Raw genomic sequence first — 23,373 nt, 5'->3', positions numbered from 1 at the left:
GTGGGTTTTTAGCGAGTGAAGGGTTAGATGGTAGTGTATTTGTTGATTTATATATATATATATATTTTTTAAATTTTAAGCAAAATATAAGGGAATTATATTCCAGTCTAGTAGGTGGCCGTAATGCAACATTTATGGAATGCCAACCACCGTTAAACCCAATAAAAGAAGAAGAAGAAGCTCACATGGCAGAGGTGTGTTTGCCATGTTCACGAGAGCCTGCGAGCTGAGCGCTGCGCAGATTGCCAAGCGTGATCAAGAAAATCAAGACATTTGCAGAAACTGGCAAACAAACCACATCATACAAATAGTGTGCTGTGGTTTGATCTGCAATATGTTTATTTATATATTTATATTCAAAAAGCCAATTTTACAAGGGATTGCAAATGTGTTTTACCTAGCTACATAAGTTAAGTGCCATTACGCAGCCTACCTGCGCAAAACATTTGTATGACACCCTAAAACAACGTCATTATACAAGATGGCAGCCACCGTTGGGAGACTACTAAAGACCTCTGTGAGTTCATTTAGGAATATATGTTTATGTTACCAGTAGTAGTGTGCTGCATTGAAATGCAAACGGTATAATGGCAATTTATCATTTCGTTGTGGCTATATAAATTGGCAATGCCAATTGTAAGAGGAGTTGCAATGAGTCTCATCTTAGATATTGACGGCTACATCACTGTAACTGCGTGACCGTCTTCAGAACAAATCCCTCTGCTCAAAGGCTTAGCAGCTAATGCTAAATTAAGTAAAACATCTAAATATACAATAATTTGTTATACTAAGTGTCTAATGCTCTTCAGCGCCAATAACAGTTGTCACGATGTGCAATGTGTCTCTCTTGCCCTCTAACGTCAGTGTTAATTTTGGCACTCTTTTAAAACAAATGATATTTAGTCTAGTCTTAGTCGATTTGACCAATGTATCATTAAGTCTTAGGGCCATTTTTGTCATTTGAATAATGATTTTAGTCTAGGTATTTTCAAAATCACAAACAGTGGGTCATTTTAGTAATCTGAATGCCCTTTAATATTTGTCACATTTTCACATCACATTCGTATTGCCTCATTAACCTATAGTAAACATACAGTGCCTTCAGAAAGTATTCACACCCCTTCACTTTTTCCACATTTTGTTGTGTTACAGCCTGAATTTAAAATGGATTAAATTCAGATTTGTTTTGTCACTGGCCTTCACACAATACGCCATAATGTCAATGTGGAATTAGGTTTATTAAATTTGTACAAATGAATAAAAATGAATCTGAAATGTCTTAAGTCAATAAGTATTCAACCACTTTGTTATGGCAAGACTTAATAAGTTCAGGAGTAAACATTTGCTTAACAAGTCACATCATAATTTGCATGGACTCACTCTGTGTGCAATAATAGTGTTTAACATGATGTGTAAATGACTGCCTAATCTCTGTACCCCACACATACATGAATCTGTAAGGTCCCTCAGCCGAGCAGTGAATTTTAAACACATATTCAACCACAAAGACAAGGGAGGTTTTCCAATGCCTCTCAAGGAAGGGCACCTATTGGTAGATGGGTAAACATTTAAAAGCAGACATCCTATATCCCTTTGAGCATGGTGAAGTTATATTGAACAAAAATATAAAATGCGACAATTTCAAAGATTTTACTGAGAAATCAGTCAATTGAGATAAATGCATTAGGCCCTAATCTATGTATTTCACATGACTGAGAATACAGATATGCATGCATCTTAAAAAAAAAAAAAAAGTATGGGTGTGGCTCAGAAAAGCAGTCCGTATCTGGTGTGTCCACCATTTGCCTCATGCATAGCGACTTATTCCTTGCATAGCATTATTCAGGCAGTTGATTGTGGAATGTTATCCACTCGTCCACACGATGCCATACACGTGGTCTGCGTGTCCGAAAACAATGTTGAAGGCGGCTTATGTTAGAGAAATTAACATGACATTTTCTGGCAACCGCTCTGGTGGACATTTCTACAGTCCGCATGCCATTGCATGCTCCCTCAACTTGAGACATATGTGGCATTGTGTTGTGTGACAAAACTGCACATTTTAGAGTGGCCCTTTATTGTCCCCAGCACAAGGTGCACCTGTGTAATGATCCTGCCGTTTAATCAGCTTCTTGATATGCCAAACCTGTCAGGTGGATGGATTATCTTGGCAAAGGAGAAATGCTCACTAACAGGGATGTTTTATTTATTTATTTATTTATTTAACCAGGTAAGCAAGTTGAGAACAAGTTCTCATTTACAATTGCGACCTGGCCAAGATAAAGCAAAGCAGTTCGACACATACAACGACACAGAGTTACACATGGAGTAAAACAAACATACAGTCAATAATACAGTAAAAAAAAAAACAAGTCTATATACAATGTGAGCAAATTAGGTGAGAAGGGAGGTAAAGGCAAAAAAGGCCATGGTGGCAAAGTAAATACAATATAGCAAGTAAAACACTGGAATGGTAGTTTTGCAATGGAAGAATGTGCAAAGTAGAAATAAAAATAATGGGGTGCAAAGGAGCAAAATAAATAAATAAATTAAATACAGTTGGGAAAGAGGTAGTTGTTTGGGCTAAATTATAGGTGGGCTATGTACAGGTGCAGTAATGATGTAAATGAATTTGTTCCCAATTTGAGAGAAATAAGCTTTTTGTGTGTATGGAAAATTAATGGGATCTTTTATTTCAGCTCATGAAACATGGGACCAACACTTTACATGTTGCGTTAATATTTTAAGTGTAATTAAACTTTGGATGGTGTATCAGTACACCCAGTCACTACAAAGATACAGACTTCTTTCCTAAATCAGTTGCCAGAGAGGAAGGAAACTACTCAGGGATTTCACCATGAGGCCAATGGTAACTTTAAAACAGTTAGAGTTTAATGGCTGTGATAGGAGAAAACTGAGTATTGATCAACAACATTTTAGTTACTCCACAATTACTAACCTAATTGACAGAGTGAAAAGAAATAAGCTTGTACATAATAAAAAATATTCCAAAACATGTGTCCTGCTTGCAACAAGGCACTAAAGCTATACTGCAAAAAAGAAATTGGCAAAGCAATTCACTTTTTGTCTTGTATAAAATGGTTATGTTTGGGGCAAATCCAATACAACACAGTACTGAGTACAACTCTCCATATTTTCTCCATACTTAAATCTACTTGAAAGTCTATTGCAAGACCTAAAAATGGTTGTCTAGCAAAGATCAACAACCAATTTGACAGAACTTGAAGAATTTTGAAATAAAAATGGGCAAATGTTGCACAATCCAGGTGTGGAAAGCTCTTAGAAATGTACCCAGGTTACAGCTGTATTCACTTCCAAAGGTGTTTGTAACATGTATCGACTCGGGGGTTGAATACTTATGTAATAAAGATATATTAGTGTTTTACTTTTCATTCATGTTTTACAAATGTTCACATTTTTCTGCCACTGACATTACAGTATTTTGTGTAAATCGTAAAAAAACAAAAAAACAAATCCATTTTAATGCCACTTTGTAACACAACAAAAGGTGGGAAAAGGGGTGGGAACTTTCTGAAGGCACTGTAATCACTGACTTCCATGTGCACAAACATACATCGCCTTGTCCTACCAACATATTTTTCTGCATAACATCCAATTCTCTTCCCAACAGCAGACATATGACAATCATAAACAGTATAGCAATTATCTGGCCATGTAAATTCCTAATTCAGCCCACATAGATATTACATACAAAACAAACAGACGTGTAGCACAAAAAAAACCAGATCCGTCACTCGGTCGCTTTGCCGTTGTTATCAACGGTCGACAGACACAGCAGCCACATTGATGTCCAAAAGTAGAACGGGAGCTAATGACTGTTCGCTCAGTGATGCAGTCAATTCACTACATTTTGAGTCAAGAGTACCAATGGCTGAAGTCCGAGTAACAGGGCTCGAGTCCTGGTCCAAGTGCCCAATTCTGTGGACTGTATGTCACCGAGTCCACATTAACTCGAAATAAAGTTATTTACCCAGTCAGATGTAGCGCACTGGCAATAATAATTTAGTCAAATTGTTTGCTATCCCTTTTCCTTTCTTTATGTGCCACCAAGTATTTGCATATAGGCTACTGGTAATGTTACCAGGGCCATGCTCCGTTGCAAAACGTTCTCGAACGTTGCAGATAGAAATTCCATGAATAGAGCAGACGTTATTCATTTTTCAACATGTCAGAGAGGCATGTTTGTTCTACGTAGCATTTTTTCAATCTGAACGTTCCAAAACGTTGCGTCCTTCTGAACGCGCCTCCAGATTTTTTTCTGGGTTTATTTAGTCAGTCTCATCAATTGCCACATAAAAATACATGTTTGACGGATAAGTTAATCCATTTTTGTTGATGAAATGAACACTGCCCACATCAAGGTAATAGTTGCATCTGGAGGACTGAAAGCAGCTTTGCCACATGGAACTTCAGTGAGCAAGGCCTCAAGAATTCTCACCCATCCTGCACTGCAGAAAGCCTGTTTATCCACCAGTAGGTATTGACTGTAGACCTTCGGGACAGGGAATGAAGTTGATCAAAGTGAGAGATAGATGCACTTCTTGTCATTGTGATGTAAATATAGAATCAACGTTATTCATTTAATATCTTTCTCCCAATAGGTACTGCCAAGTGGGCTCCAGCTGTCACTCAACATGCACCACATTTTAAAGCTACAGCTGTCCACAATGGCGAGTTTAAGGAGATGGGCCTAGATGACTTTAAGGGCAAATACCTGGTTCTTTTCTTCTACCCACTCGATTTGTGAGTACCTCTATTCCTCTGGAAAAACACAAATGGATTGCTTTGATTAGCTGCATGTGGTGTACACAATCTGTGACTTTATTCATCTTCACAATTTAAGGAATGATTTAGCGGCCTATTCCCTTTGCACTACAGATACCTAAGCAAGAGATTGTGGATGTGACATTCTATATATGTTTTTTTAAACATTTCTTTGTCTCCTTACAGCACATTTGTTTGCCCGACAGAGATCATCTCGTTCAGTGACAAGGCCAGCGAGTTCCATGACATCAACTGTGAAGTGGTGGGCGTGTCAGTGGACTCTCACTTCGCCCACCTGGCATGGATAAACACCCCACGCAAGGTACAGTGGGTGTACATAGACTTACCATTATTCTATATACATTCAGCCGCTAGTGAAAATCAACACACCCCTTGCACAGTCTTCACATTTTTGCTTTGCTGCCTTAAAATGCAATCTAAAAAGGAATACGTTTGCACAACACTTAGGGCAACATTTATCCATTGTTTTTGTCAAATTTGCACAAGTTCTGTAAATTTGATTGGGAATCATTAATGCACAGCAATATTCAAACCTTGTCTCTGATTTTCAAGCAAATTGAAGTCAAATCGGAGACTGGACAACTCAGGAACACTTCGACACCTCTTGTAAAGCCATTCTGGTGTGTCTTCGAACTTAAAGGTCCAATGCAACTATTTCAATCTCAATATCAAGTCATTTCTTGGTAACAATTAAGTACTGTGATTGTTTTCAATTAAAATGATCAAAAATAAACCAAAAGAGCTTCTTAGCAAAGAGCAATTTCTCAAGCAAGAATTTTGCTAGGACTGAGTAGGTGGGGAGGGGAAAACTGAAAAATAGCTGTTGTTGGCAGAGAGGCTTGGAACTCTCTTGTCTATTAACAAATTTACTGCCGGAGGCAGGCCAAAACTCCATCCCACCAAAATAGGCTGAAATTGTACTATTAGACAGGCACTGTACCAATAGATCCTACTGCTCACCTACAAGGCCCTCCATAACTTTCTGACCTCCTCTACACGCACACTCCCTCCCACTGTCTCTGCTCCTCTGACTCTGGACTACATACCATCCCAAAGACAAGACCATGGGGGACTGGGCATTCAGCTCCACTGCCCTCAAACTCTGCCATCTGCAACTCTGACTCCATCACCACTTTCAAAACCAGCTTCAGAACCCACCTGTTCCGTCTGGCTTTCCCCTCAACTTAGCTTGCCCCCTTACTCAGCCCTAGCTTAAGCTAAGTAGCTTTTAATTCAATTTGAGTTGTTTTATCCCTGTTTTTAGTTTTTTTTACACTCTTTGCTCTACAGTGTCCTTATTTTTTTAAAGGTGCTTTAAATCCCATATAGTATTATTATACAGACAGTGTTCCATAGACACAAACAGCAGTTGTGTGGCTACATGCTAATCATTTGTCATGGCGTCTTATTCTCAGGCTGGAGGTTTGGGTGAAATCCACATCCCTCTGCTGGCAGACCTCAACAAACAGGTGTCCAGAGACTATGGTGTACTTCTGGAGGGCCCTGGCATTGCACTGAGGTACAGTAACTATGTGTGCGTCCCAAACGGCACCCTGTTCCCAATATACAGTGCATTCGGAAAGTATTCTGACCCTGTCAATTTTTCCACATCTTGTTACGTTACACAGCCTTAATCTAAAATGGATTAAATTGCTTTTTTCCCCCTCATCGATCTACGACACACAATACCCGATAATGACAAAGCAAAGACAGTTTTTTCGAAATTTTAGCAACTTTATTACAACAAAAGTATTCAGACCCTTTACTCAGTACTTAGTTGAAGCACCTTTGGCAGCGATTACAGACTCGAGTCTTCTTGGGTATGACGCTACAAGCTTTGCACACCTGTATTTGGGGATTTTCTCCCATTCTCTACAGATCCTCTCAAGCTCTGTCAGGTTGGATGGAGAGCGTCGCTGCACAGCTATTTTCAGGTTTAACAGAGATGGTCTATCAGGTTCAAGTCCGGGCTACTCAAGGACATTCAGAGACTTGTCCCGAAGCCACTCCTGCTTTGCCTTGGCTGTGTGCTTAGGATCGTTGTCATGTTGGAAGGTGAACCTTCACCCCATTCTGATGTCCTGAGTGCTCTGGAGCTTGATTTCTCTGTACTTTGCTCCATTCATCTTTCCCTCGATCCCGACTAGTCTTGCAGTCCCTGCCGCTGAAAAACATCCCCACAGCATAATGCACCACCACGCTTCACCGTAGGGATGGTGCCAGGTTTCCTCCAGACGTGACACTTGGCATTCAGGCCAAATAATTCAATTTTGGTTTCATCAGACCAGAGAATCTTGTTTCTCATGGTCTGAGTCCTTTTAGGTGCCTTTTTGTCAAACTCCAAATAGGTTGTCATGTGCCTTTTACTGAGGAGTGGTTTCCATCTGGCCAATCTACCATAAATGCCTGATTGGTGGAGTGCTGCAGAGATGGTTGTCCTTCTGGAAGGTTCTCCCATCGCCAGAGTGACCATTGGGTCCTTGGTCACCTCCCCGACCAAGGCCCTTCTCCCCCGATTGCTCTAGGAAGAGTCTTGGTGGTTCTAAACTTATTCCATTTAAGAATGATGGAGGCCACTGTGTTCTTGGGGACCATATAGAGACAGGTGTGCCTTTTCAAAATCATGTCCCATTAATTGAATTTACAACAGGTGGACTCCAATCAAGTTGTAGAAACATCTCAAGGATGATCAATGGAAACAGGATGCACCTGAGCTCAATTTTGAAGTCTCATAGCAAAGGGTCTGAATACTTCTGTAAATGAGGTATTTATGCTTTGTATAATTTTCTGGAATTTTCCAAGCTGTTTAAAGTCAACTTAGTGTATGTAAACTTCTGGCCCACTGGAATTGTGATACAGTGAAATAATCTGCCTGTAAACAATTGTTGGAAAAATTACTTGTCATGGACAAAGTAGATGTCCTAACCAACTTGCCAAAACTATAGTTTAACGAGAAATTTGTGGAGTGATTGAAAAACGAGTTTTAATAACTCCAACCTAAGTGTATGTAAATACATATTCAGACAAACTGCCTCGAGTAAATAAACATTGAATTTTAGACACTGTATATCATGGATTTCTACCCTGACATTAAGTAGTTGTCCATTGTTCATTAGAGGACTGTTTATCATTGATCCAAATGGGGTGGTGAAGCACATGAGCGTCAACGACCTGCCAGTGGGCCGCTGTGTGGACGAGACCCTGCGTCTGGTGAGGGCCTTCCAGTTTGTGGAGACTCACGGTGAAGTGTGCCCTGCTAGCTGGACCCCTGACTCTCCTACGGTGAGGCCACTCCCCTTCACACCCCCTTTCACTACCCCACCAGGCCCTCAGACATCTGAAATAAATACAAGCACCAAAAAATGTGTAGCAAAGTCTTGGTCTCATCAGTTCTTCTTTTTCAGATCAAGCCAACTCCCGATGGTTCGAAGGAGTACTTTGAGAAGGTCAACGACTAGAGGACTTGCACTTCACAGCTTAATATTCAATAAATTATCCACAACTGAAAAGAAAACACTGAATAGCTATACCAAATATTTTCCATTAGGTTTAGATTAAAAAAAAGGTACATTTGTGTTCAAAGCAATCAGAAAAACTTGTCAGAGTTGAAATATTTCATCCTGTTAGCTAGCGTCATGAACTTAATGTAATAAAGTTTCCCTTTCATCACATTGCTTGTATTGAGCCTACGTGTTTGCATTATTTTAATGGTTCTAAAATTGAAACGAGCATGTACATGAATATTGTAAAGAGAATGAGGTCTGACAGTGTCAAAATAAGGAAAGGGAAAAGCTGCCATCACACCAGTTTTATTCTACCGATTTAAAAAGTGTGATCATACACAGATTGTATTTTCCCAAAACAGTGCCCAAAGAATATTGCTTCTGGTCTTGGATAGTTGAAAAAAGAAAGGAATCAGTTACGAAATGTATAAGCCAGACAATGTAACCATTTACAAACCATGCCTGTATAACCCCTGTACATAAAGATGTTTATTTTGTTCATTTTTTACAGCAAGTTAATATGCAGGTTTAAAATGTCTTTAGACATATAGTACACAACATGAGGTGCCAAAAATCAACTTCAGTATTGGAAATGAGAAAGGTATTGCCACTTCTCATACATTTAAGGTACATACTGTATTTTACAGCAACAACAAAAAGGTTTTAAAACACTGCAGCACTGTATGTAGCTATGAACACATCTAGTTAAGTGTACATAAATGTCACTTCTGTGGAAACTAGCACAATTGCCTCATTTCATCTGACATCCACAATGTTTCAGGTTATGAAAACCAAAGATAACGTGAGGGACATGGCTGACCAAAGAATGGAGAGCCGTTTAAAGCATACATCAAACCAAATAAACAGTCAGTTTTCTGTCATCTCACTCTTTGGCAAGCAGCCAGCACACACTTCTTTGAATTTGAGACTGCTACATGAGATGTCCACAACCAGGGAAAGTGAAGGAAATGTAGATAACGAATGGCCAAACAAAATGGAATTTGATAAGCATATGTTTCGATGGAAACTTCATGCAATTTCAGGCAAGATAACAGCGCCACCCCATCCCAAGCACCAAAACAGCAAAAAAAACGAAATATATATTTTTGTTTATAACCGAATGATTTTAAAAAAAGCCCCCCAAAAAAACCCTGTAGTAAATCTGTACAACCAAAATACATTTGAGATCTACATCTAACGTTACATTATTAAGGTTATATACACTTTTCCCCCTATCCATATATTATCTTTACAAGTAGACTTCATTCAAACCCAAACATTAAGAAAACATAAGCGGGAAATTGAATCACATCAAACATCCATTTAAAACAATCTGTCATTTATACGGTACTTCAAAACCAACTGTTGATCACTCGTTCCTTTCGCAAAAAAATGTTTTTCTTTCCCCCCCCCCCCATCTGTACAGCAAACTTCAGCAGATCTAAAATATTTATCTTGGTTGGTTGGTTGATTTTAAACTACTGTATTTGGAAATTAGATATGGGAATGGTTCTAACTCTGATAAGTTAGTATAACATCCAGTATATGTTAAGTGTCTAGTGTAGCTAGTAAAAATGAATGTGGAAGTCAGAATATAATAATATAATGGAATTCTGAGTGACAATAATAGAAAATAGAATCAAGTCAGAGCATGGACGCAAACCCAACTCTCCAATATTCTAATACAATAGAACAAAGGCTTTCAATATGGCCTCTTCACTGAAGAGAGCTAGACTATTCCATAATAAAGATCTTTATGTTCTCTGGTGGTGGGTGGGACTGGATTGTAAAGGGGGAAGCCATGTTACGTTTTGAACAGCATCTGCTTCAGAACGTTGGTTGAATGCAATTGATAAAAACAGAACCGGTTAGAATTTTCTTTTTCCGCAGTTTTGCTCTTGTACAATCTTTGTTTTGCAACATTCAAATTCATTCAGAAAAAGGAGAACTACATTTGTACAAAGTGAGATACCGTGAAAAAAAAATGAAAAAAAGTATGCTGGGGAAAGCGTCAGCTTATCTGTGGATCCCTTGCTTGCATCTGTCCTAGTCAATTTTCACATTTGTGTAGATCTTCCTCACGAAGGCACTTGTTCCCACATACCCAACAGCTCCTACAAAAAGATATTGTTGTAATGTGTCATTGCATCAATAACCATGTATGTTTGCCACCGTCTGAGCTACATTTAAAAGATTGTGTTTACGGAATAACCTCTAAAGCCTAAACTGTAATATCATACGAATTCCAATACTCGGATCAAATCAAATCAGATGCTGTGAAAAGTGAAGTGGAACTCACCACACATAATTCCCAGAGAAGAACTAAACACTGCCATGTAGCCAAAGTAAAAGGACGTCTGGAACAGACCATACATCCTGAAACAGATGGGACAAAACAATTGTCAGCGGAGGTAATACACAGGAAGACACTGCTGAAAAATCTTTCATACACATACAGTACTGTATGTAGGGATGGGCATTTGGGGAAAAAAAATGTCTATGTTGAGGCACTTTCATGAAAATATTGTAGTACTCGCACGTTAGCGTGAAATAACAGAGCAAAAAGTTTGCTTCATACTATCCAATTACACATAACAAACTGAAAACGAAACTTAAAATAGGGTCCAAATGCAGCCGTTTTGAGCTCAATATCAAATCATTTCAGGGTAACAAGTATCTTATTGTAATTGTTTTCAATAAAAGGAAACAAAGATTCTTAGCAAAGAGTAATTTCTCAAGCAAAAATGTTGATAGGTACCACTCCCAGACAAATTTTCACAATTTCACAGTATTATTCCAACCTCAGATGGGTTAGCTGACAAAATCATAAAAACTATTCACACGCTTCAATGGGGCAGTGAAGTCTGTGAGAAGTTGTGATTCTGGATGGCCAGATAACTACCAACAATGACAAGAAACTGCCATGTGGGAAATCGTAAGTGACTTGTTTTTAGCTAGTTTCATCTAGTTTTTGATACCATGTCTTGTTTGTAGGTGTCTTGACTGATTTCATGTCAATGCTAATATGGCTAAAATTAGCTAGCTAGCTAGCTAGCCAAACAACTAGCGATGTATTTGAAAGACAAAAAGTGCTCATTGTGCAAATATACTTATGATTTCAATACAAATGTTCACTGCACCTGAAATAGTCCAAACAAACACATCTTATGAGTGAAATTCTGTCAGTGATTATACATTTCACCTGTTGAACGGTTTCACTTGTACATTGAGTATTTGAATTGAGTACTAGCGCCCATCCCTAATCTGACAGAATGCTTTAGGGCAACACAGTCTTGTTTTCTACAGTCAACAGATGATTTCAGTTGTGTACAATATGCATTTTATATAATAAAAATAATATTGGAACTCACTTTGTTTTGAAGAAATAGTAGTAAAAGGAGTACATGTAAACATAAACTGCAGTGGATGCAGCAGAGAGAAAGCTTGTCCATTGCCTGAGAGGAGAAAAAAAAACATGTAGAACGTAAATTAAAAAGCACAAATACCATAGCCAGCCTGAAGATAGTGTGTTTCAGGATTTTCCTGAACACAAAATATACTGTATTCAGCTGTGTTATAGTTCTTAAGCTAGACATGCAATTATACTTACGCCTAATCACACCAAGTGGTGTATAAGGCCCACACACACAAGGTCCCTCCATTTAATTAATGGAATTAATCCATTTAATTCATTAATGATTCATGTAATCGTAGAGACAAGTACATACATTGCTGGCTCTGTCTTTAACTCACCATCTGTAGTCCTCAGCATTGAGGAGGAAGTAAGTGCAGACAATTGTGACACACACTGTGACAATGCAGAGGATAACCAGGACCAGCATCATGAACCCATATACGTAGTAGATCTTATAGGCCCAAAATGAAGTGAAGATAAAGTACCTGGAAAATAAGAAGCAAACAATGCATTTCCACTTCCAGCCATGCACAGGTTTTATATGGTGAATTAACGATTTGCCAAAACAAAGGAAACACCACCATAAAGTGTCTAAATAGGGATGTCGGGCCACCAAAACAGCTTCAACGTGCCTAAGCATAGACTCTACAAGTGTCTGGAACTCTATTGGAGGGATGTGCCACGATTCTTATACAAAAAAAATATATACAATTTGGTGTTTTGTTAATTGTGGTTGAAAATTCATAGTCAGACGCCGCTCCAGAATCTCCCATAAGTGTTCAATTGGGTTGAGATCTGGTGACCGAGACAGCCATGGCATATGGCAGGGTTCACCAACTGGCGTCCGCGGGCGATTTTATTTGGCTCCCCGAAGTTCTTCGCAAAAATATTGTTGGACATAAAAGACTGAAAAAATTAAATCAATCGGCTCCAGGTGATTTTAATTTAGGAAATCTGTTCCAAAATATTCCCACGCATAATACAGATATATATGTGACCGTCTACAAAACGTAAAATATCAAATATTATATCCGTTTGGACTGCTTGCGGTCAATTTACAGTCTACAAATGATTTGTAATTATGTTCCGGGCCCCTGACCATCCGCTCAATACAAAAATTGTCCCGCAGCTGAATCTAGTTGATCCCTAGCATATGGTTTACATCACATGTCAAACTCATTCCATGGAGGGGCGAGAGAGTGCAGGTTTTTGTTTTACTTGATTGATTGATTAATTAAAGGTTGATGATTAGTTAGGAACTCCCCTCTTCTGGTTGTCTAGGGCTTAATTGAAAGGAAAAAACAAAAACCAGCAGAATCTAGGCCCTCCGTGTAATGAGTTTGAAACCCCTGATTTACATTGTTTTCAGGCGCATCAAATTATTCAGTGGCTACTCGTGCCCTGTGGATGGGGGCATTGTCATCCTGGAAAGAGATCACTTCCATCATAATATAAATGCTTCACCATAGGTTGAATTTGATCACTCAGAATGGCTGTGTATTTATTGGCATTTACCTTGCCCTCTAAGGCAGGGTTTCCTAACACTCTCCTCGTGCCCACCCCAGATGTTTCATATTTTTGTTTTAACCCTAAACTGGCACACCTGATTCAATTAGCCACCTAATCATCAAGCATTTGACTATTTGAATCAGGTGTGCTAGTTTAGGGTTAAAACAAAGGTGTGAAATGTCTGGGGGAGGGGGGCTATGAAAGGGTTGGGAAATGCACCCCACAACATAAGAGCTGCCAGAACCCCAATTTACTCAAGTATTTCCTTTATTTTGGTAGTTACCTGTATCTAGTTTATAGTATAGTGAGGTTAAAGTAATTGTAGGGAGTTTTTCCTAGCCACCGTGCTTCTACACCTGCATTGCTTGCCGTTTGGGGTTTTAGGCTGGGTTTGTACAGCACTTTGAGATATCAGCTGATGTACGAAGGGCTATATAAATACATTTGATTTGATTAGATTAAAGTGAGGCGGGACTTACATTTCAATGAAAATGGAACCAAATGGAAGGATTCCTCCCAGACAGACAATGACAGCTGGCTCCATGAACCTGTAAAATGGGATCAGTCTACAATCAGAGACATACAAGGAGCAAACACAGTCCATATCAGCACTTGGGCCCAAATAAACAAACACTTGGGCCTCCAATAAAATGAAAACAAATGTCACACATACATGGCTATTATTAAGTAATGCTGTACAAAAAAAGATCAGAGTCATAGATACCATTTCTTCTCAGGGATTGGCCGTGGCACTGCATTGACTCGACAAGGAAAGTTGGGCTGGCCAGAGAGGTTTCTTCCCAGAATGGTTCCCACAAGGTTGAGTGGCAGGATAACAAACAAACAAATACAGCAAACAGCCACCTGAAAGCAAAATGCAACAGTAGAATCCATGAGAAAGGTTTCATAGTGAGAGCAAACAATATTTCCAAAAATAAACCTTTTGGTTAATTTGATTTTACACACCAATAGGAAGACTGAAATAAATTGGCATTTCAATTTCTATGAGAGAAAAATGTGCTCGTTGTTTAGGCAGGTGTTGGCTAAGCGGAGGGAGTGGGCGTCGACACTCTAAACTCACCATGGTACCAAAGGGGATGGCTCGGGAGGCATGGTAGTACATGGCGATGAAGTTGATGAAGAAGGCTGTCCCACACACCATGGCAGGGATCAGGAAGGCCCCGATAAACATCTGTTTAATCCACCGTCTGCCTATAGGATCAAATATCATCAGTTATCATAAGGGTGCACATTTATGGGTGAATCGCAATAATCCACCATGTGTTATTTACACAATCACACTAACAATGTAGCCTAATTTGTCAATACCCATGTCAATAGGTTTCAAACAGTATTCTACACCAGGTATCACAAACAATGGTTTGACAACCCAAGCTCCATGTTCAGGTTAAGAAAATGTCATAGGTGACAATGTTCTGCTCGGCAAAACTGCCCTTGCAGAGTGCAGTAATAATGGAATTGTGCTGTGTAGGAACTGAGTTTCAATTTAAGAAAAACCCTTACATACCTCCTTGTTTTGCATACAAACTTCCGCCAAAATAGCCATTGACCGGAGAGGTGGCAGCATATACAAAGATGGCTGTGCTCAGCATAGATCCTCTCCTGTAGAAACAAATGCGAAGCCGCAGTGCACACACACACGTTAGACAGCAGTGAAGAAACAACACTATTAGGTTTCTATCTGCAGGTGGCGCCCATCACTTACTCTGTGTACAGATCCTCAATCATGGCCACGATGATGACGATGAAAGAGACCGAGAAGATCTGGCATCCAGAGCCAATAAGGGAGGAGAAGATCATGGGGTGGCTTGACGGCCGGAACACGTCTCCATGGACCTGCTTCCATCCATACTCATCCCCCAGGTCCCTGTCCTGCAGCAGGGAGAAGCGGGAAAGGGCCAGGGGTACATTAAAGACAAAAAGGACATGCAGCTAGCCAAAATTAGACGAAGCACTGGAGCCTAAACTATCACAGCAAAAAAATGTAAGTGCATGTTGTTCAATGTAAGATTCTGTCATTAATGCTACCGAGGCCATGAAACGTTACCATGTCATCCATTTCCTCCTCTTTGCTGTATCTAGCATAGTCTTTTCTTAGCGTTCTCATCAGGATCATGGACACCAGGCCAACCAAGAAGATAACCATCATGAAGGAGTTGAAGATGGAAAACCAGTGAATCTAAAGAAGGGAAAATAGATGTTTCATTACCACACCACGGGGAATATCTAAAATGCACACACAGAACCCATGCCTAGATTCTTCCACTTGATTATAGAACAATGGCATCCTTGAGAATTGGTCAAACAGGCTGGCCACTTTCCCTGTATTGTGCAGTTCAGTGCAAAATTGCATAATTTTTTCGGAGAAGAAGAAACTTACTCTATGTTGGAAAAAAGATGGATCAAGATACTTGTCAAATCTGTCTTCAAACTTCACATCTGACTTCTTCCATTTTACCTGTGAAAAAAATAAATATATGTTTTACTCAACTGTTCCTTTGGCGAACAAGCCACGTATGGATGACGACAACATGGGTGACCTTACTTTATGTAAAACAATATAAAGCTCTGTGTGGGAAACCTCATCACACTTCAAATACGTATTCAACCCTGTGCATAATAGAAAAATCCAGTCCCATTTCCCATCTCTGACAAGAAAATGCAAATACTTACAGAGTACGACATTGCAATTCTTGTGTTGGGCACAAGCTTGACTTTGCCTTCACTTGTCAGGTTGACATCGACAATACGGTTGCCATTGAAGCCGATCTCCAATTTCTTGTAAGTCCACAGATAATGATCCTCTCCATTTTCATCGGCCTCACCGACAATTCCTAGAAAATAGAGAGGTGTGGGATGAGTGCACTACTACCAGAAATGTATTGGCAACTTGGCAAGTCTGGTGTGGAACGCAGTAAGCAGATCCAGGGCTTAAAGTCTATATTTATTCATACTCAGAATAGTATTCCGTATGGGTATGAAAACTTGGGCCATCTGCCCCACCTCCTGTGCATACATATATTTGTACATACATACAGTGCTTTGCAAAAGTATTCAGACCCCTTGGGTTTGTTCAACATTTATTGTCTTACAAAGTGGGATTAAAATGGATTTCATTGTCATTTGTATCACCAATCGACACAAAACGGTCAAAGTAGAATAAATGTTATTTTTATTTTTTAATTATATAAGTAAAATAGTCGTTGCATAAGTAGTGAGCCCATTTGTTTAAGCAAGCCTAAATTCAAGAGTCAAATTTGGCTTAACAAATCATATTATAAGTTACATGGACTCACTGTGAAATAATAGGGGTTGACATGATTTTTGAATGACCCTTCCTCGGTCCCCCTAACAAATCATATTTTATTGGTCACATACACATGGTTAGCAGTGTAGCGAAATGCTTATGCGTCTAGATCCGACAGTGCAGCAGTATCTAACAGGTAATATCTAACAGATTCCACAACAACACCTAATACACACAATCTAGTAAAGGAATTTGATAAGAATATATAAGTATAAAATATATGGATGAGCAGTGACAGAGCGGTTAAGATGCAATAGATAGTGAATAATACAGTATATACATGAGATAAGTAATGCGAGATATGTAAACATTCTTAAAGTGGCATTATTAAAGTGACTCGTGTTCCATTTATTAAATTGGACAATGATATCAAGTCTGCAGGTAGGCAGCCGCCTCTCTGTGCTAATGATGGCTGTTTAACAATCTGATGGCCTTGAGATAGAAGCTGATTTTCAATCTCTCTGTCCCAGCTTTGATGCACCTCTACGGACCTCGCCTTCTGGATGGAAGCGGGGTGAACAGGTAGTGGGCCCAGGTGGTTAGTGTCCTTGATGACATTTAACATTTGTAAAGATCCCTCAGTCAAGTACTGGATTTCAAATCAACTACAAAGACAAGGGAGCTCTTCGAATGCCTCAAAAGGGCAGTGATTGGTACATGGGTAACAAAATCAGAATATTTCTTTAAGCATGGTCAGTTAATAATTATGCTGTGGATTATGTATGAAACCACCCAGACACATGAAAGATAGTCATCCTTCTGAACTGAGCAGCAGGACAGGAATGAAACTGCTCAGTGATGTTTAAAATCACCAATGTCCTCATAACAACTACAGAGTTAAATGGCTGTGACGGGAGAGAGCCGAGGACGGATCAACAACATTGTAGTGACTCCACAATAATGAACTAAATGAGAGTGAAAATAAATATACAAAATAAAAATAATAATATTCCAAAACATGCATCTTGTATGCAACAAGGCACTAAAGTAATACTGCAAAAAGGAATACACCTTTTGGCCTAAATGCAGTCTTATGTTTGGGGAAAATCCAACGCATCACTGTAACTCCCACCTTATTTTCAAGCATAGTGGTGGCTGCATCATGGTATGGGTATGAAGAAGGCATGACAATGCCTCTTGGGAGGTGGAAAAGCTTAAGCATGGGCCCTCAGATCCTCAAAATGTTATACAGCTGCACCATTGAGAGCATCTTGCCTGGCTGCATCACAACTTGGTATGGAAACCGCTTGACATCCAACCCCAAGGCGCTAGAGGGTACAGTAAGTCTGGTGTGTATGCAGGCCATGAAAGAACTGGGACATTTTCAGCTTCCAGGAATTGTGCACAGATCCTTGTGACATGGGGCTGTGCATTATCATACCGAAACATGAGGTGATGGTGGCGGATGAATGGCATGACAATGGGACTCAGGATCTCGTCATGGTATCTCTGTGCATTCAAATTGCCATCGATAAAATGCAATCGTGTTCATTGTCCGTAGCTTATGCCTGCCCATACCATAATCTCATCGCCACAATGGGGCACTATTCACAACGTTGACATCAGCCAACTGCCTGCCCACACAACACCATACATGTGGTTTGCGATTGTGAGGCCGGTTGGACGTACTGTCAAATTCTCTAAAACGACATTGGAGGTGGCTTATGGTAGAGAAATTAACATTTAATTCTCTGGCAACAGCTCTGGTGGACATTCCTGCAGTCAGCATATCAATTGCACACTCCCTCAACACTTGAAGACATCTGTGACAAAACTGCACATTTTAGAGTGGCCTTCTGTCCCCAGCACAAGGTACACCTGTGTAACAATCAGCTTCTTAATATGCCACACCTGTCAGGTGAATGGATTATCTTGGCAAACGCTCACTAACAGGGTTGTAAACATTTGTGCACAAAATTTGAGAGAAATAAGCTGTGTGCATTTGGAATATTTCTGGGATCTCTGATTTCAGCTCATGAAACATGGGGCTAACACTTTACATGCTGCATTTATATTTTTGTTCAGTGTATCTGCATTTACGGTTTTTGCACTCATCACATAAGCTGTTGCTACTGTTTATGATCTGTCACTTTATTCCTAGTTATATGCACATTATCTACCTCAATTACCTTGTACCCCTGCACATCGACTCGGTACTGGTGCCCTGTGTCTATAGTCAAGACTCATTGTGTATTCATTATTGGGTGTTTAACTTTTCTGTTATTTCTCACTGCATTGCTGGGAAGGGCCCGTAAGAAAGCATTTCACTGTTAGTCTACACTGGTTGTTTTTAAGTAGCATGTGACAAATATAATTTGATTTGGATGCCTGACATTGGCAAATACTGGAGAGTTTCAGAATAAAAAGTAAATGGGATGAAGCTAAGCACAGGCTAAATCCTTGATGAAGACCTGCTTTACACCAGGGACTGGGTGAAGATTTCATCTCTCAGCAGGACAATAACCTACAACACAAGGCCAAATCTACACCGGCTCTGCTTATAAAGAAGACAGTGAGTGTTCCCGAGTGGCCATGTTACCGTTTTGACTTAAATCTGCTTAACAATCTATGGCAAGATTTTGTAACACAAAATGAAGAAATCCAAGGAGTCTGAATACTTTTGCAAGGCACGGCATATAATGGCAGCTGTTTAGCCAATGTATACTACAGGACCAAAAGTATGTGGACACCTGCTCGTTGAACAGCTCATTCCAAAATCATGGGCGTTAATATAGAGTTGGTACTGCCTTTGCTACTATAACAGCCTCCACTCTTCTGGGAAACCTTTCAACTAGAAGTTGGAACATCGCTGCAGGGACTTGCTTCCATTCAGCCACAAGAACATTAGTGAGGTCGGGCACTGATGTTGGGCGATTAGGCCTGGCTCACAATTGGCATTTCAATTCATACCAAAGGTGTCCGATGGGGTTGAGGTCAGGGCTCCGTGCAGGCCAGTCAAGTTCTTCCACACTGGGGCCTCCTGAGTGGCGTAGTGGTCTAAGGCACCACTACAGCCTCAGGTTCAATCCCAGGCTGTGTCACAGCCGGCCGTGACCCCCAAGAGATGGCTAACAATTGGCCCAGCGTCGTCTGGTTTAGGGGAGGGTTTGGCAGGGGGGATTCCTTGGCTCATCGTGCTCCAGCAACTCCATGTGACAGGCCGGGCGCCTGCAAGCTAACTTTGGTCGTCAGTTGGATGGTGTTTCCTCCGACACATTGGTACAGCTGGCTTCCGGGTTAAGTGAGCAGTGTTAAGAAGCAGCGCGGCTTGGCAGGTCAAGGACTCCCGACCTTTGCCTCTCCCGGGTCTGTTGGAGAGTTGCAGCGAAGAAACAAGACCATAAGTACCAATTGGATATCACAAAATTGGGGAGAAAAGGGTGTAAAAAATGTATAAATAAAAACCTCAAACCCAAAGTCGTCCGTCGGACTGGCATATGGTGAAGCGTGATTCATCACTCCAGAGAACGCGTCCAATGACAGCAAGCTTTTAGAACCAATCCAGGTGACGCTTGGCATTGCGCATGGTGATCTTATGCTTGTGTGCCGCTGCTCAGCCATGGAAACCCATTTCATGAAGCTCCCAACGAACAGTTATTGCACTGACGTTACTTCCAGAGGCAGTTTAGTAGTGAGTGTTGCAAATGAGGACAGACAAAAACTATTTTTGGGCCTACCACTTTGCGGCTGAGACGTTTCTACTTCACAATAATAGCACTTACAGTTGACCAGGGTAGCTCTAACAGGGCAGACATTTGACCAATTGACTTTTTGGAAAGGTGGCATCCTATAACGGTGCCATGTTGAATGTCACGGAGCTCTTCAGTAAGGCCATTCTACTGCCAATGTCTGTCTGTGGAGTTTGCATGGCTGTGTACTGAATTTTATACACCTGTCAGCAACGGGCGAGGCTGAAATAGCTGAATCCAGCAATTTGAAGGGGTGTCCACATACTTTTGTATATATAGTGTATCTATTTATGATTGTTTCCCTTTAAAAACAGGTCATTGACCATGATTGATGTCTTGGTTACCTGTACCAAGTTGAAAACATAATAAATCTGTAGTAAGGCTAGGCTGATTCACATTACAACTATAGGCCCAATGAAAAGATCTGCTGTGAACCCAAATACAATGAAGTTCAGGAAAATGTGGTTTGTAGGCACCATTCAATGTAAAAGACCACTATGTTTAAGACCTTCCTCATTATAGAACTGGGCCCATCTCAGCCGTGGTGAACTAGGCTTTTCCATACATAACCTTTGTAATGGTCAAACTACTTTCTATAACAACCAGTGAGAGGCAACAGATAAGCTCAGAAAAGTATAATGTTCAGAATGAACTTTGGATGCTTTCTTTTCAACTGCCTCTGGAGCATGACTTTGAATCCTCGTAACTAAATTACAGGACAAGTCACAACAGGCTGTGTAGCAAGATCACTCACCCCAGATGGGTAAGTCATCAATGTACATTTGGTACCAATAGTGATTCTTAATGGCATATACAAAGGCATCCCGTTTGGCTTTGTCCAGCTCGATTTCACAGTACGTTGTTTGCATGACTTCATCTGTGAGAACAAAACAACATAAAGTGTTGGTATTAGTATGGCATAACACACTACAAGAAGAAATGCAAGTGTAGGCTGCTTTTGGATCTAACCTCATGCTAGGAAAGATTATATTGACTACTCCAAATCAAACAATGCTGATCAAATAGTGACTAATAATATAACTCTTTATTAAAGGCAAGGCTGCCTGTGGGTGTAGCTTTTTGGATACCTTTGAACTTGATGTCTAGGCCACTGAACTCCAGCTCGACTCCCTGCAGAGCCTCTCCTAGCGTTTCATGGTAGTGGCTAATGGTCTTTTTGGTGCCCACACAGAAGGGCAGGGAGAAGTATTTGTATGTTTCTTGTCTGTTGTGGTAAGGCCCCACCGTATTCATCCATAACACCACCTCTTCTTTATCTGTGTACTACAAAGGGGAAGAAAGACATTACACATTTCAAACATGCTATACTTGTTTTGCTTGTCGTCAGATGGCTCCATTCGGTATTCTATTCAGCCAACATGGTAGTCTATTCCAAGCAGATTCCAGCCGTAAAGATAATCAGATATCAGCTGTTTGTGACAAAAATACATAGAGTTAATATTTAAATGACCCATGTCAAAAACCAATGAAAACATGACATACAAGCATGAGTCAACAGCAACGAAATGCATACAGGTCTTTTCAACCTGAGTGACAGCTATCAAGTTCAAGCTCTGTCATTAGTCGTTTTCATCTTGACAGTTATGGGCAGAACACAATGCAGATACAACAACGTGCTTTATCAATGCAAAAACTCTCCTGATCACATTTACACTGACAACATGGCATTGGTAACTAAGGATGTCTGCATGCAGCTAGCTGGTTGGTTGTGTAGTTAGTTAACGTTACCTAGCCAGATTTTCCTTCAGCACTAAGTGCGGATGCAAACGTAATAGCTGGCTACGGTACTACAGGTTGAAGCATGATCAAACCACACATCAAGACGTGCAAAATAATGTTATTCCCAATTGTACCAGAAAACACGGAAAGCGATTTGAGTTTGTCTTGACCATTGGATGTCCTACATAGAATGACAGGCCTGAATAACCGGATATGCAGTCTTCGTACTGACATACTAGCTAGTTGGCTAGGGCATATTCCTAGCAGATATTTTGGAATATTTAGCTAACTAGCAAGTCAAGCAACTAAATAACCAAATCCTATGGATGACTGGTTAAGCAAATGATTGCCCCCTATCAGATGTAGCTAGGCCTACTACTATGCACGGATGTCACTGGCTGGCTAACTACTGCTTGCTAGCTTCTTTACTTGCTAGCTTCTTTGATAGTTAGCTTCTTTGCTAGCAAACGTTAGCTAGCTAATGCTACGTGGTCCCCTACGTTAACTTGTTCGCGAACGTTAGTTCTTGTATTAATTATTTATCAACCGTTAAAAGTGTTTAACCTAACATATTAACTACATACATTATTCCTCTTATCGCACATATAAGCTAATCGGTTTACTAATATAGCTAACGAGCCAGAATGTGCATTATTTTCACCACCACACACACAAGGCTTTCCATTTTCAATCGGCCTCAAATGATCTTACCGTGTGTTCGTGTTCATCTGCCTCGATCGGCATTAATAACTCGGCAAACGAAAAAAAGGCCACAACTGCAATCTTCCACCTGGAAGACCCCATCCTTTTCTGGGGGAAAGTTTACAGATTTGGGATGTTAGCTTTCTTAGGGCTATCCCACCTTCTTCCTGGTTGTATGACAGTGGCAGTTTTGTAGGATGCTCTTCAGACGCATATGGCGTAAATTGCCTCACGAGCTCACATCGTATTCGCATGTGATTGACGCGTACATGTCACATGGCTTGTACTCGCCAATCAATGTCGAAGACGATGAAGAAACGTTGAATAATGTAACTCCGGCTGTTGGCTTACACATTCCGCCACTTTCAGCCACGTCATCCGACTGCGAGAACCAGAATTGCCTCACCTTTGTGTGCATATAACCTGAAACCTGGCCCACTCAAGTGTGCAACTGCAGACCATAATTCGGGGCGTTCCTGCATGTGGCCATCCCTGAATCTGCAGGAACGCCCCCCTCCCCCTTCATGAACCCCCCAAGCAGAAACCCCCTTATGAATGTGGGTCAAAAGGGAAATAAAAGTATTATCTGAGTTTTTTCACTCCCGCCTGGCAGGTCAGTTGTTAACAGAACTGCGAGAGAACAGTGCCCGACAGGTGGGG

General features: G+C 40.4%; 2 protein-coding genes and 1 long non-coding RNA gene across 3 annotated transcripts; 1 reads left to right on the top strand and 2 right to left on the bottom strand.

Moving 5' to 3' along the window:
- Positions 1-417: 417 nt before the first annotated feature.
- Positions 418-8,498, top strand: LOC115135294 (thioredoxin-dependent peroxide reductase, mitochondrial-like). Its single transcript, XM_029669825.2, has 7 exons — positions 418-517; positions 4,404-4,515; positions 4,644-4,785; positions 4,993-5,128; positions 6,243-6,346; positions 7,944-8,109; positions 8,232-8,498. The coding sequence occupies exons 1-7, from the start codon at positions 482-484 to the stop codon at positions 8,283-8,285; spliced, it is 750 nt and encodes a 249-aa protein (XP_029525685.1). The 5' UTR covers positions 418-481; the 3' UTR covers positions 8,286-8,498.
- A 122-nt stretch (positions 8,499-8,620) lies between these two features.
- Positions 8,621-22,938, bottom strand: LOC115135293 (transmembrane 9 superfamily member 3). Its single transcript, XM_029669824.2, has 15 exons — positions 22,723-22,938; positions 21,360-21,555; positions 21,026-21,148; positions 15,949-16,109; positions 15,656-15,733; positions 15,323-15,454; positions 14,981-15,147; positions 14,783-14,877; positions 14,336-14,466; positions 13,979-14,118; positions 13,734-13,802; positions 12,084-12,230; positions 11,702-11,785; positions 10,630-10,706; positions 8,621-10,444 (listed from the first exon to the last, which is right to left on the bottom strand). The coding sequence occupies exons 1-15, from the start codon at positions 22,813-22,815 to the stop codon at positions 10,377-10,379; spliced, it is 1,761 nt and encodes a 586-aa protein (XP_029525684.1). The 5' UTR covers positions 22,816-22,938; the 3' UTR covers positions 8,621-10,376.
- Positions 16,339-21,019, bottom strand: LOC135573705 (uncharacterized). Its single transcript, XR_010464861.1, has 2 exons — positions 19,988-21,019; positions 16,339-19,890 (listed from the first exon to the last, which is right to left on the bottom strand). It is a non-coding gene; the product is annotated as an uncharacterized LOC135573705 (long non-coding RNA).
- Positions 22,939-23,373: the final 435 nt, after the last annotated feature.

Source organism: Oncorhynchus nerka, linkage group LG10 (genome assembly GCF_034236695.1).
Source record: "Oncorhynchus nerka isolate Pitt River linkage group LG10, Oner_Uvic_2.0, whole genome shotgun sequence".
In the NCBI taxonomy this organism is placed as follows: domain Eukaryota; kingdom Metazoa; phylum Chordata; class Actinopteri; order Salmoniformes; family Salmonidae; genus Oncorhynchus; species Oncorhynchus nerka.
This window is presented reverse-complemented; position numbering and strand designations above follow the sequence as displayed.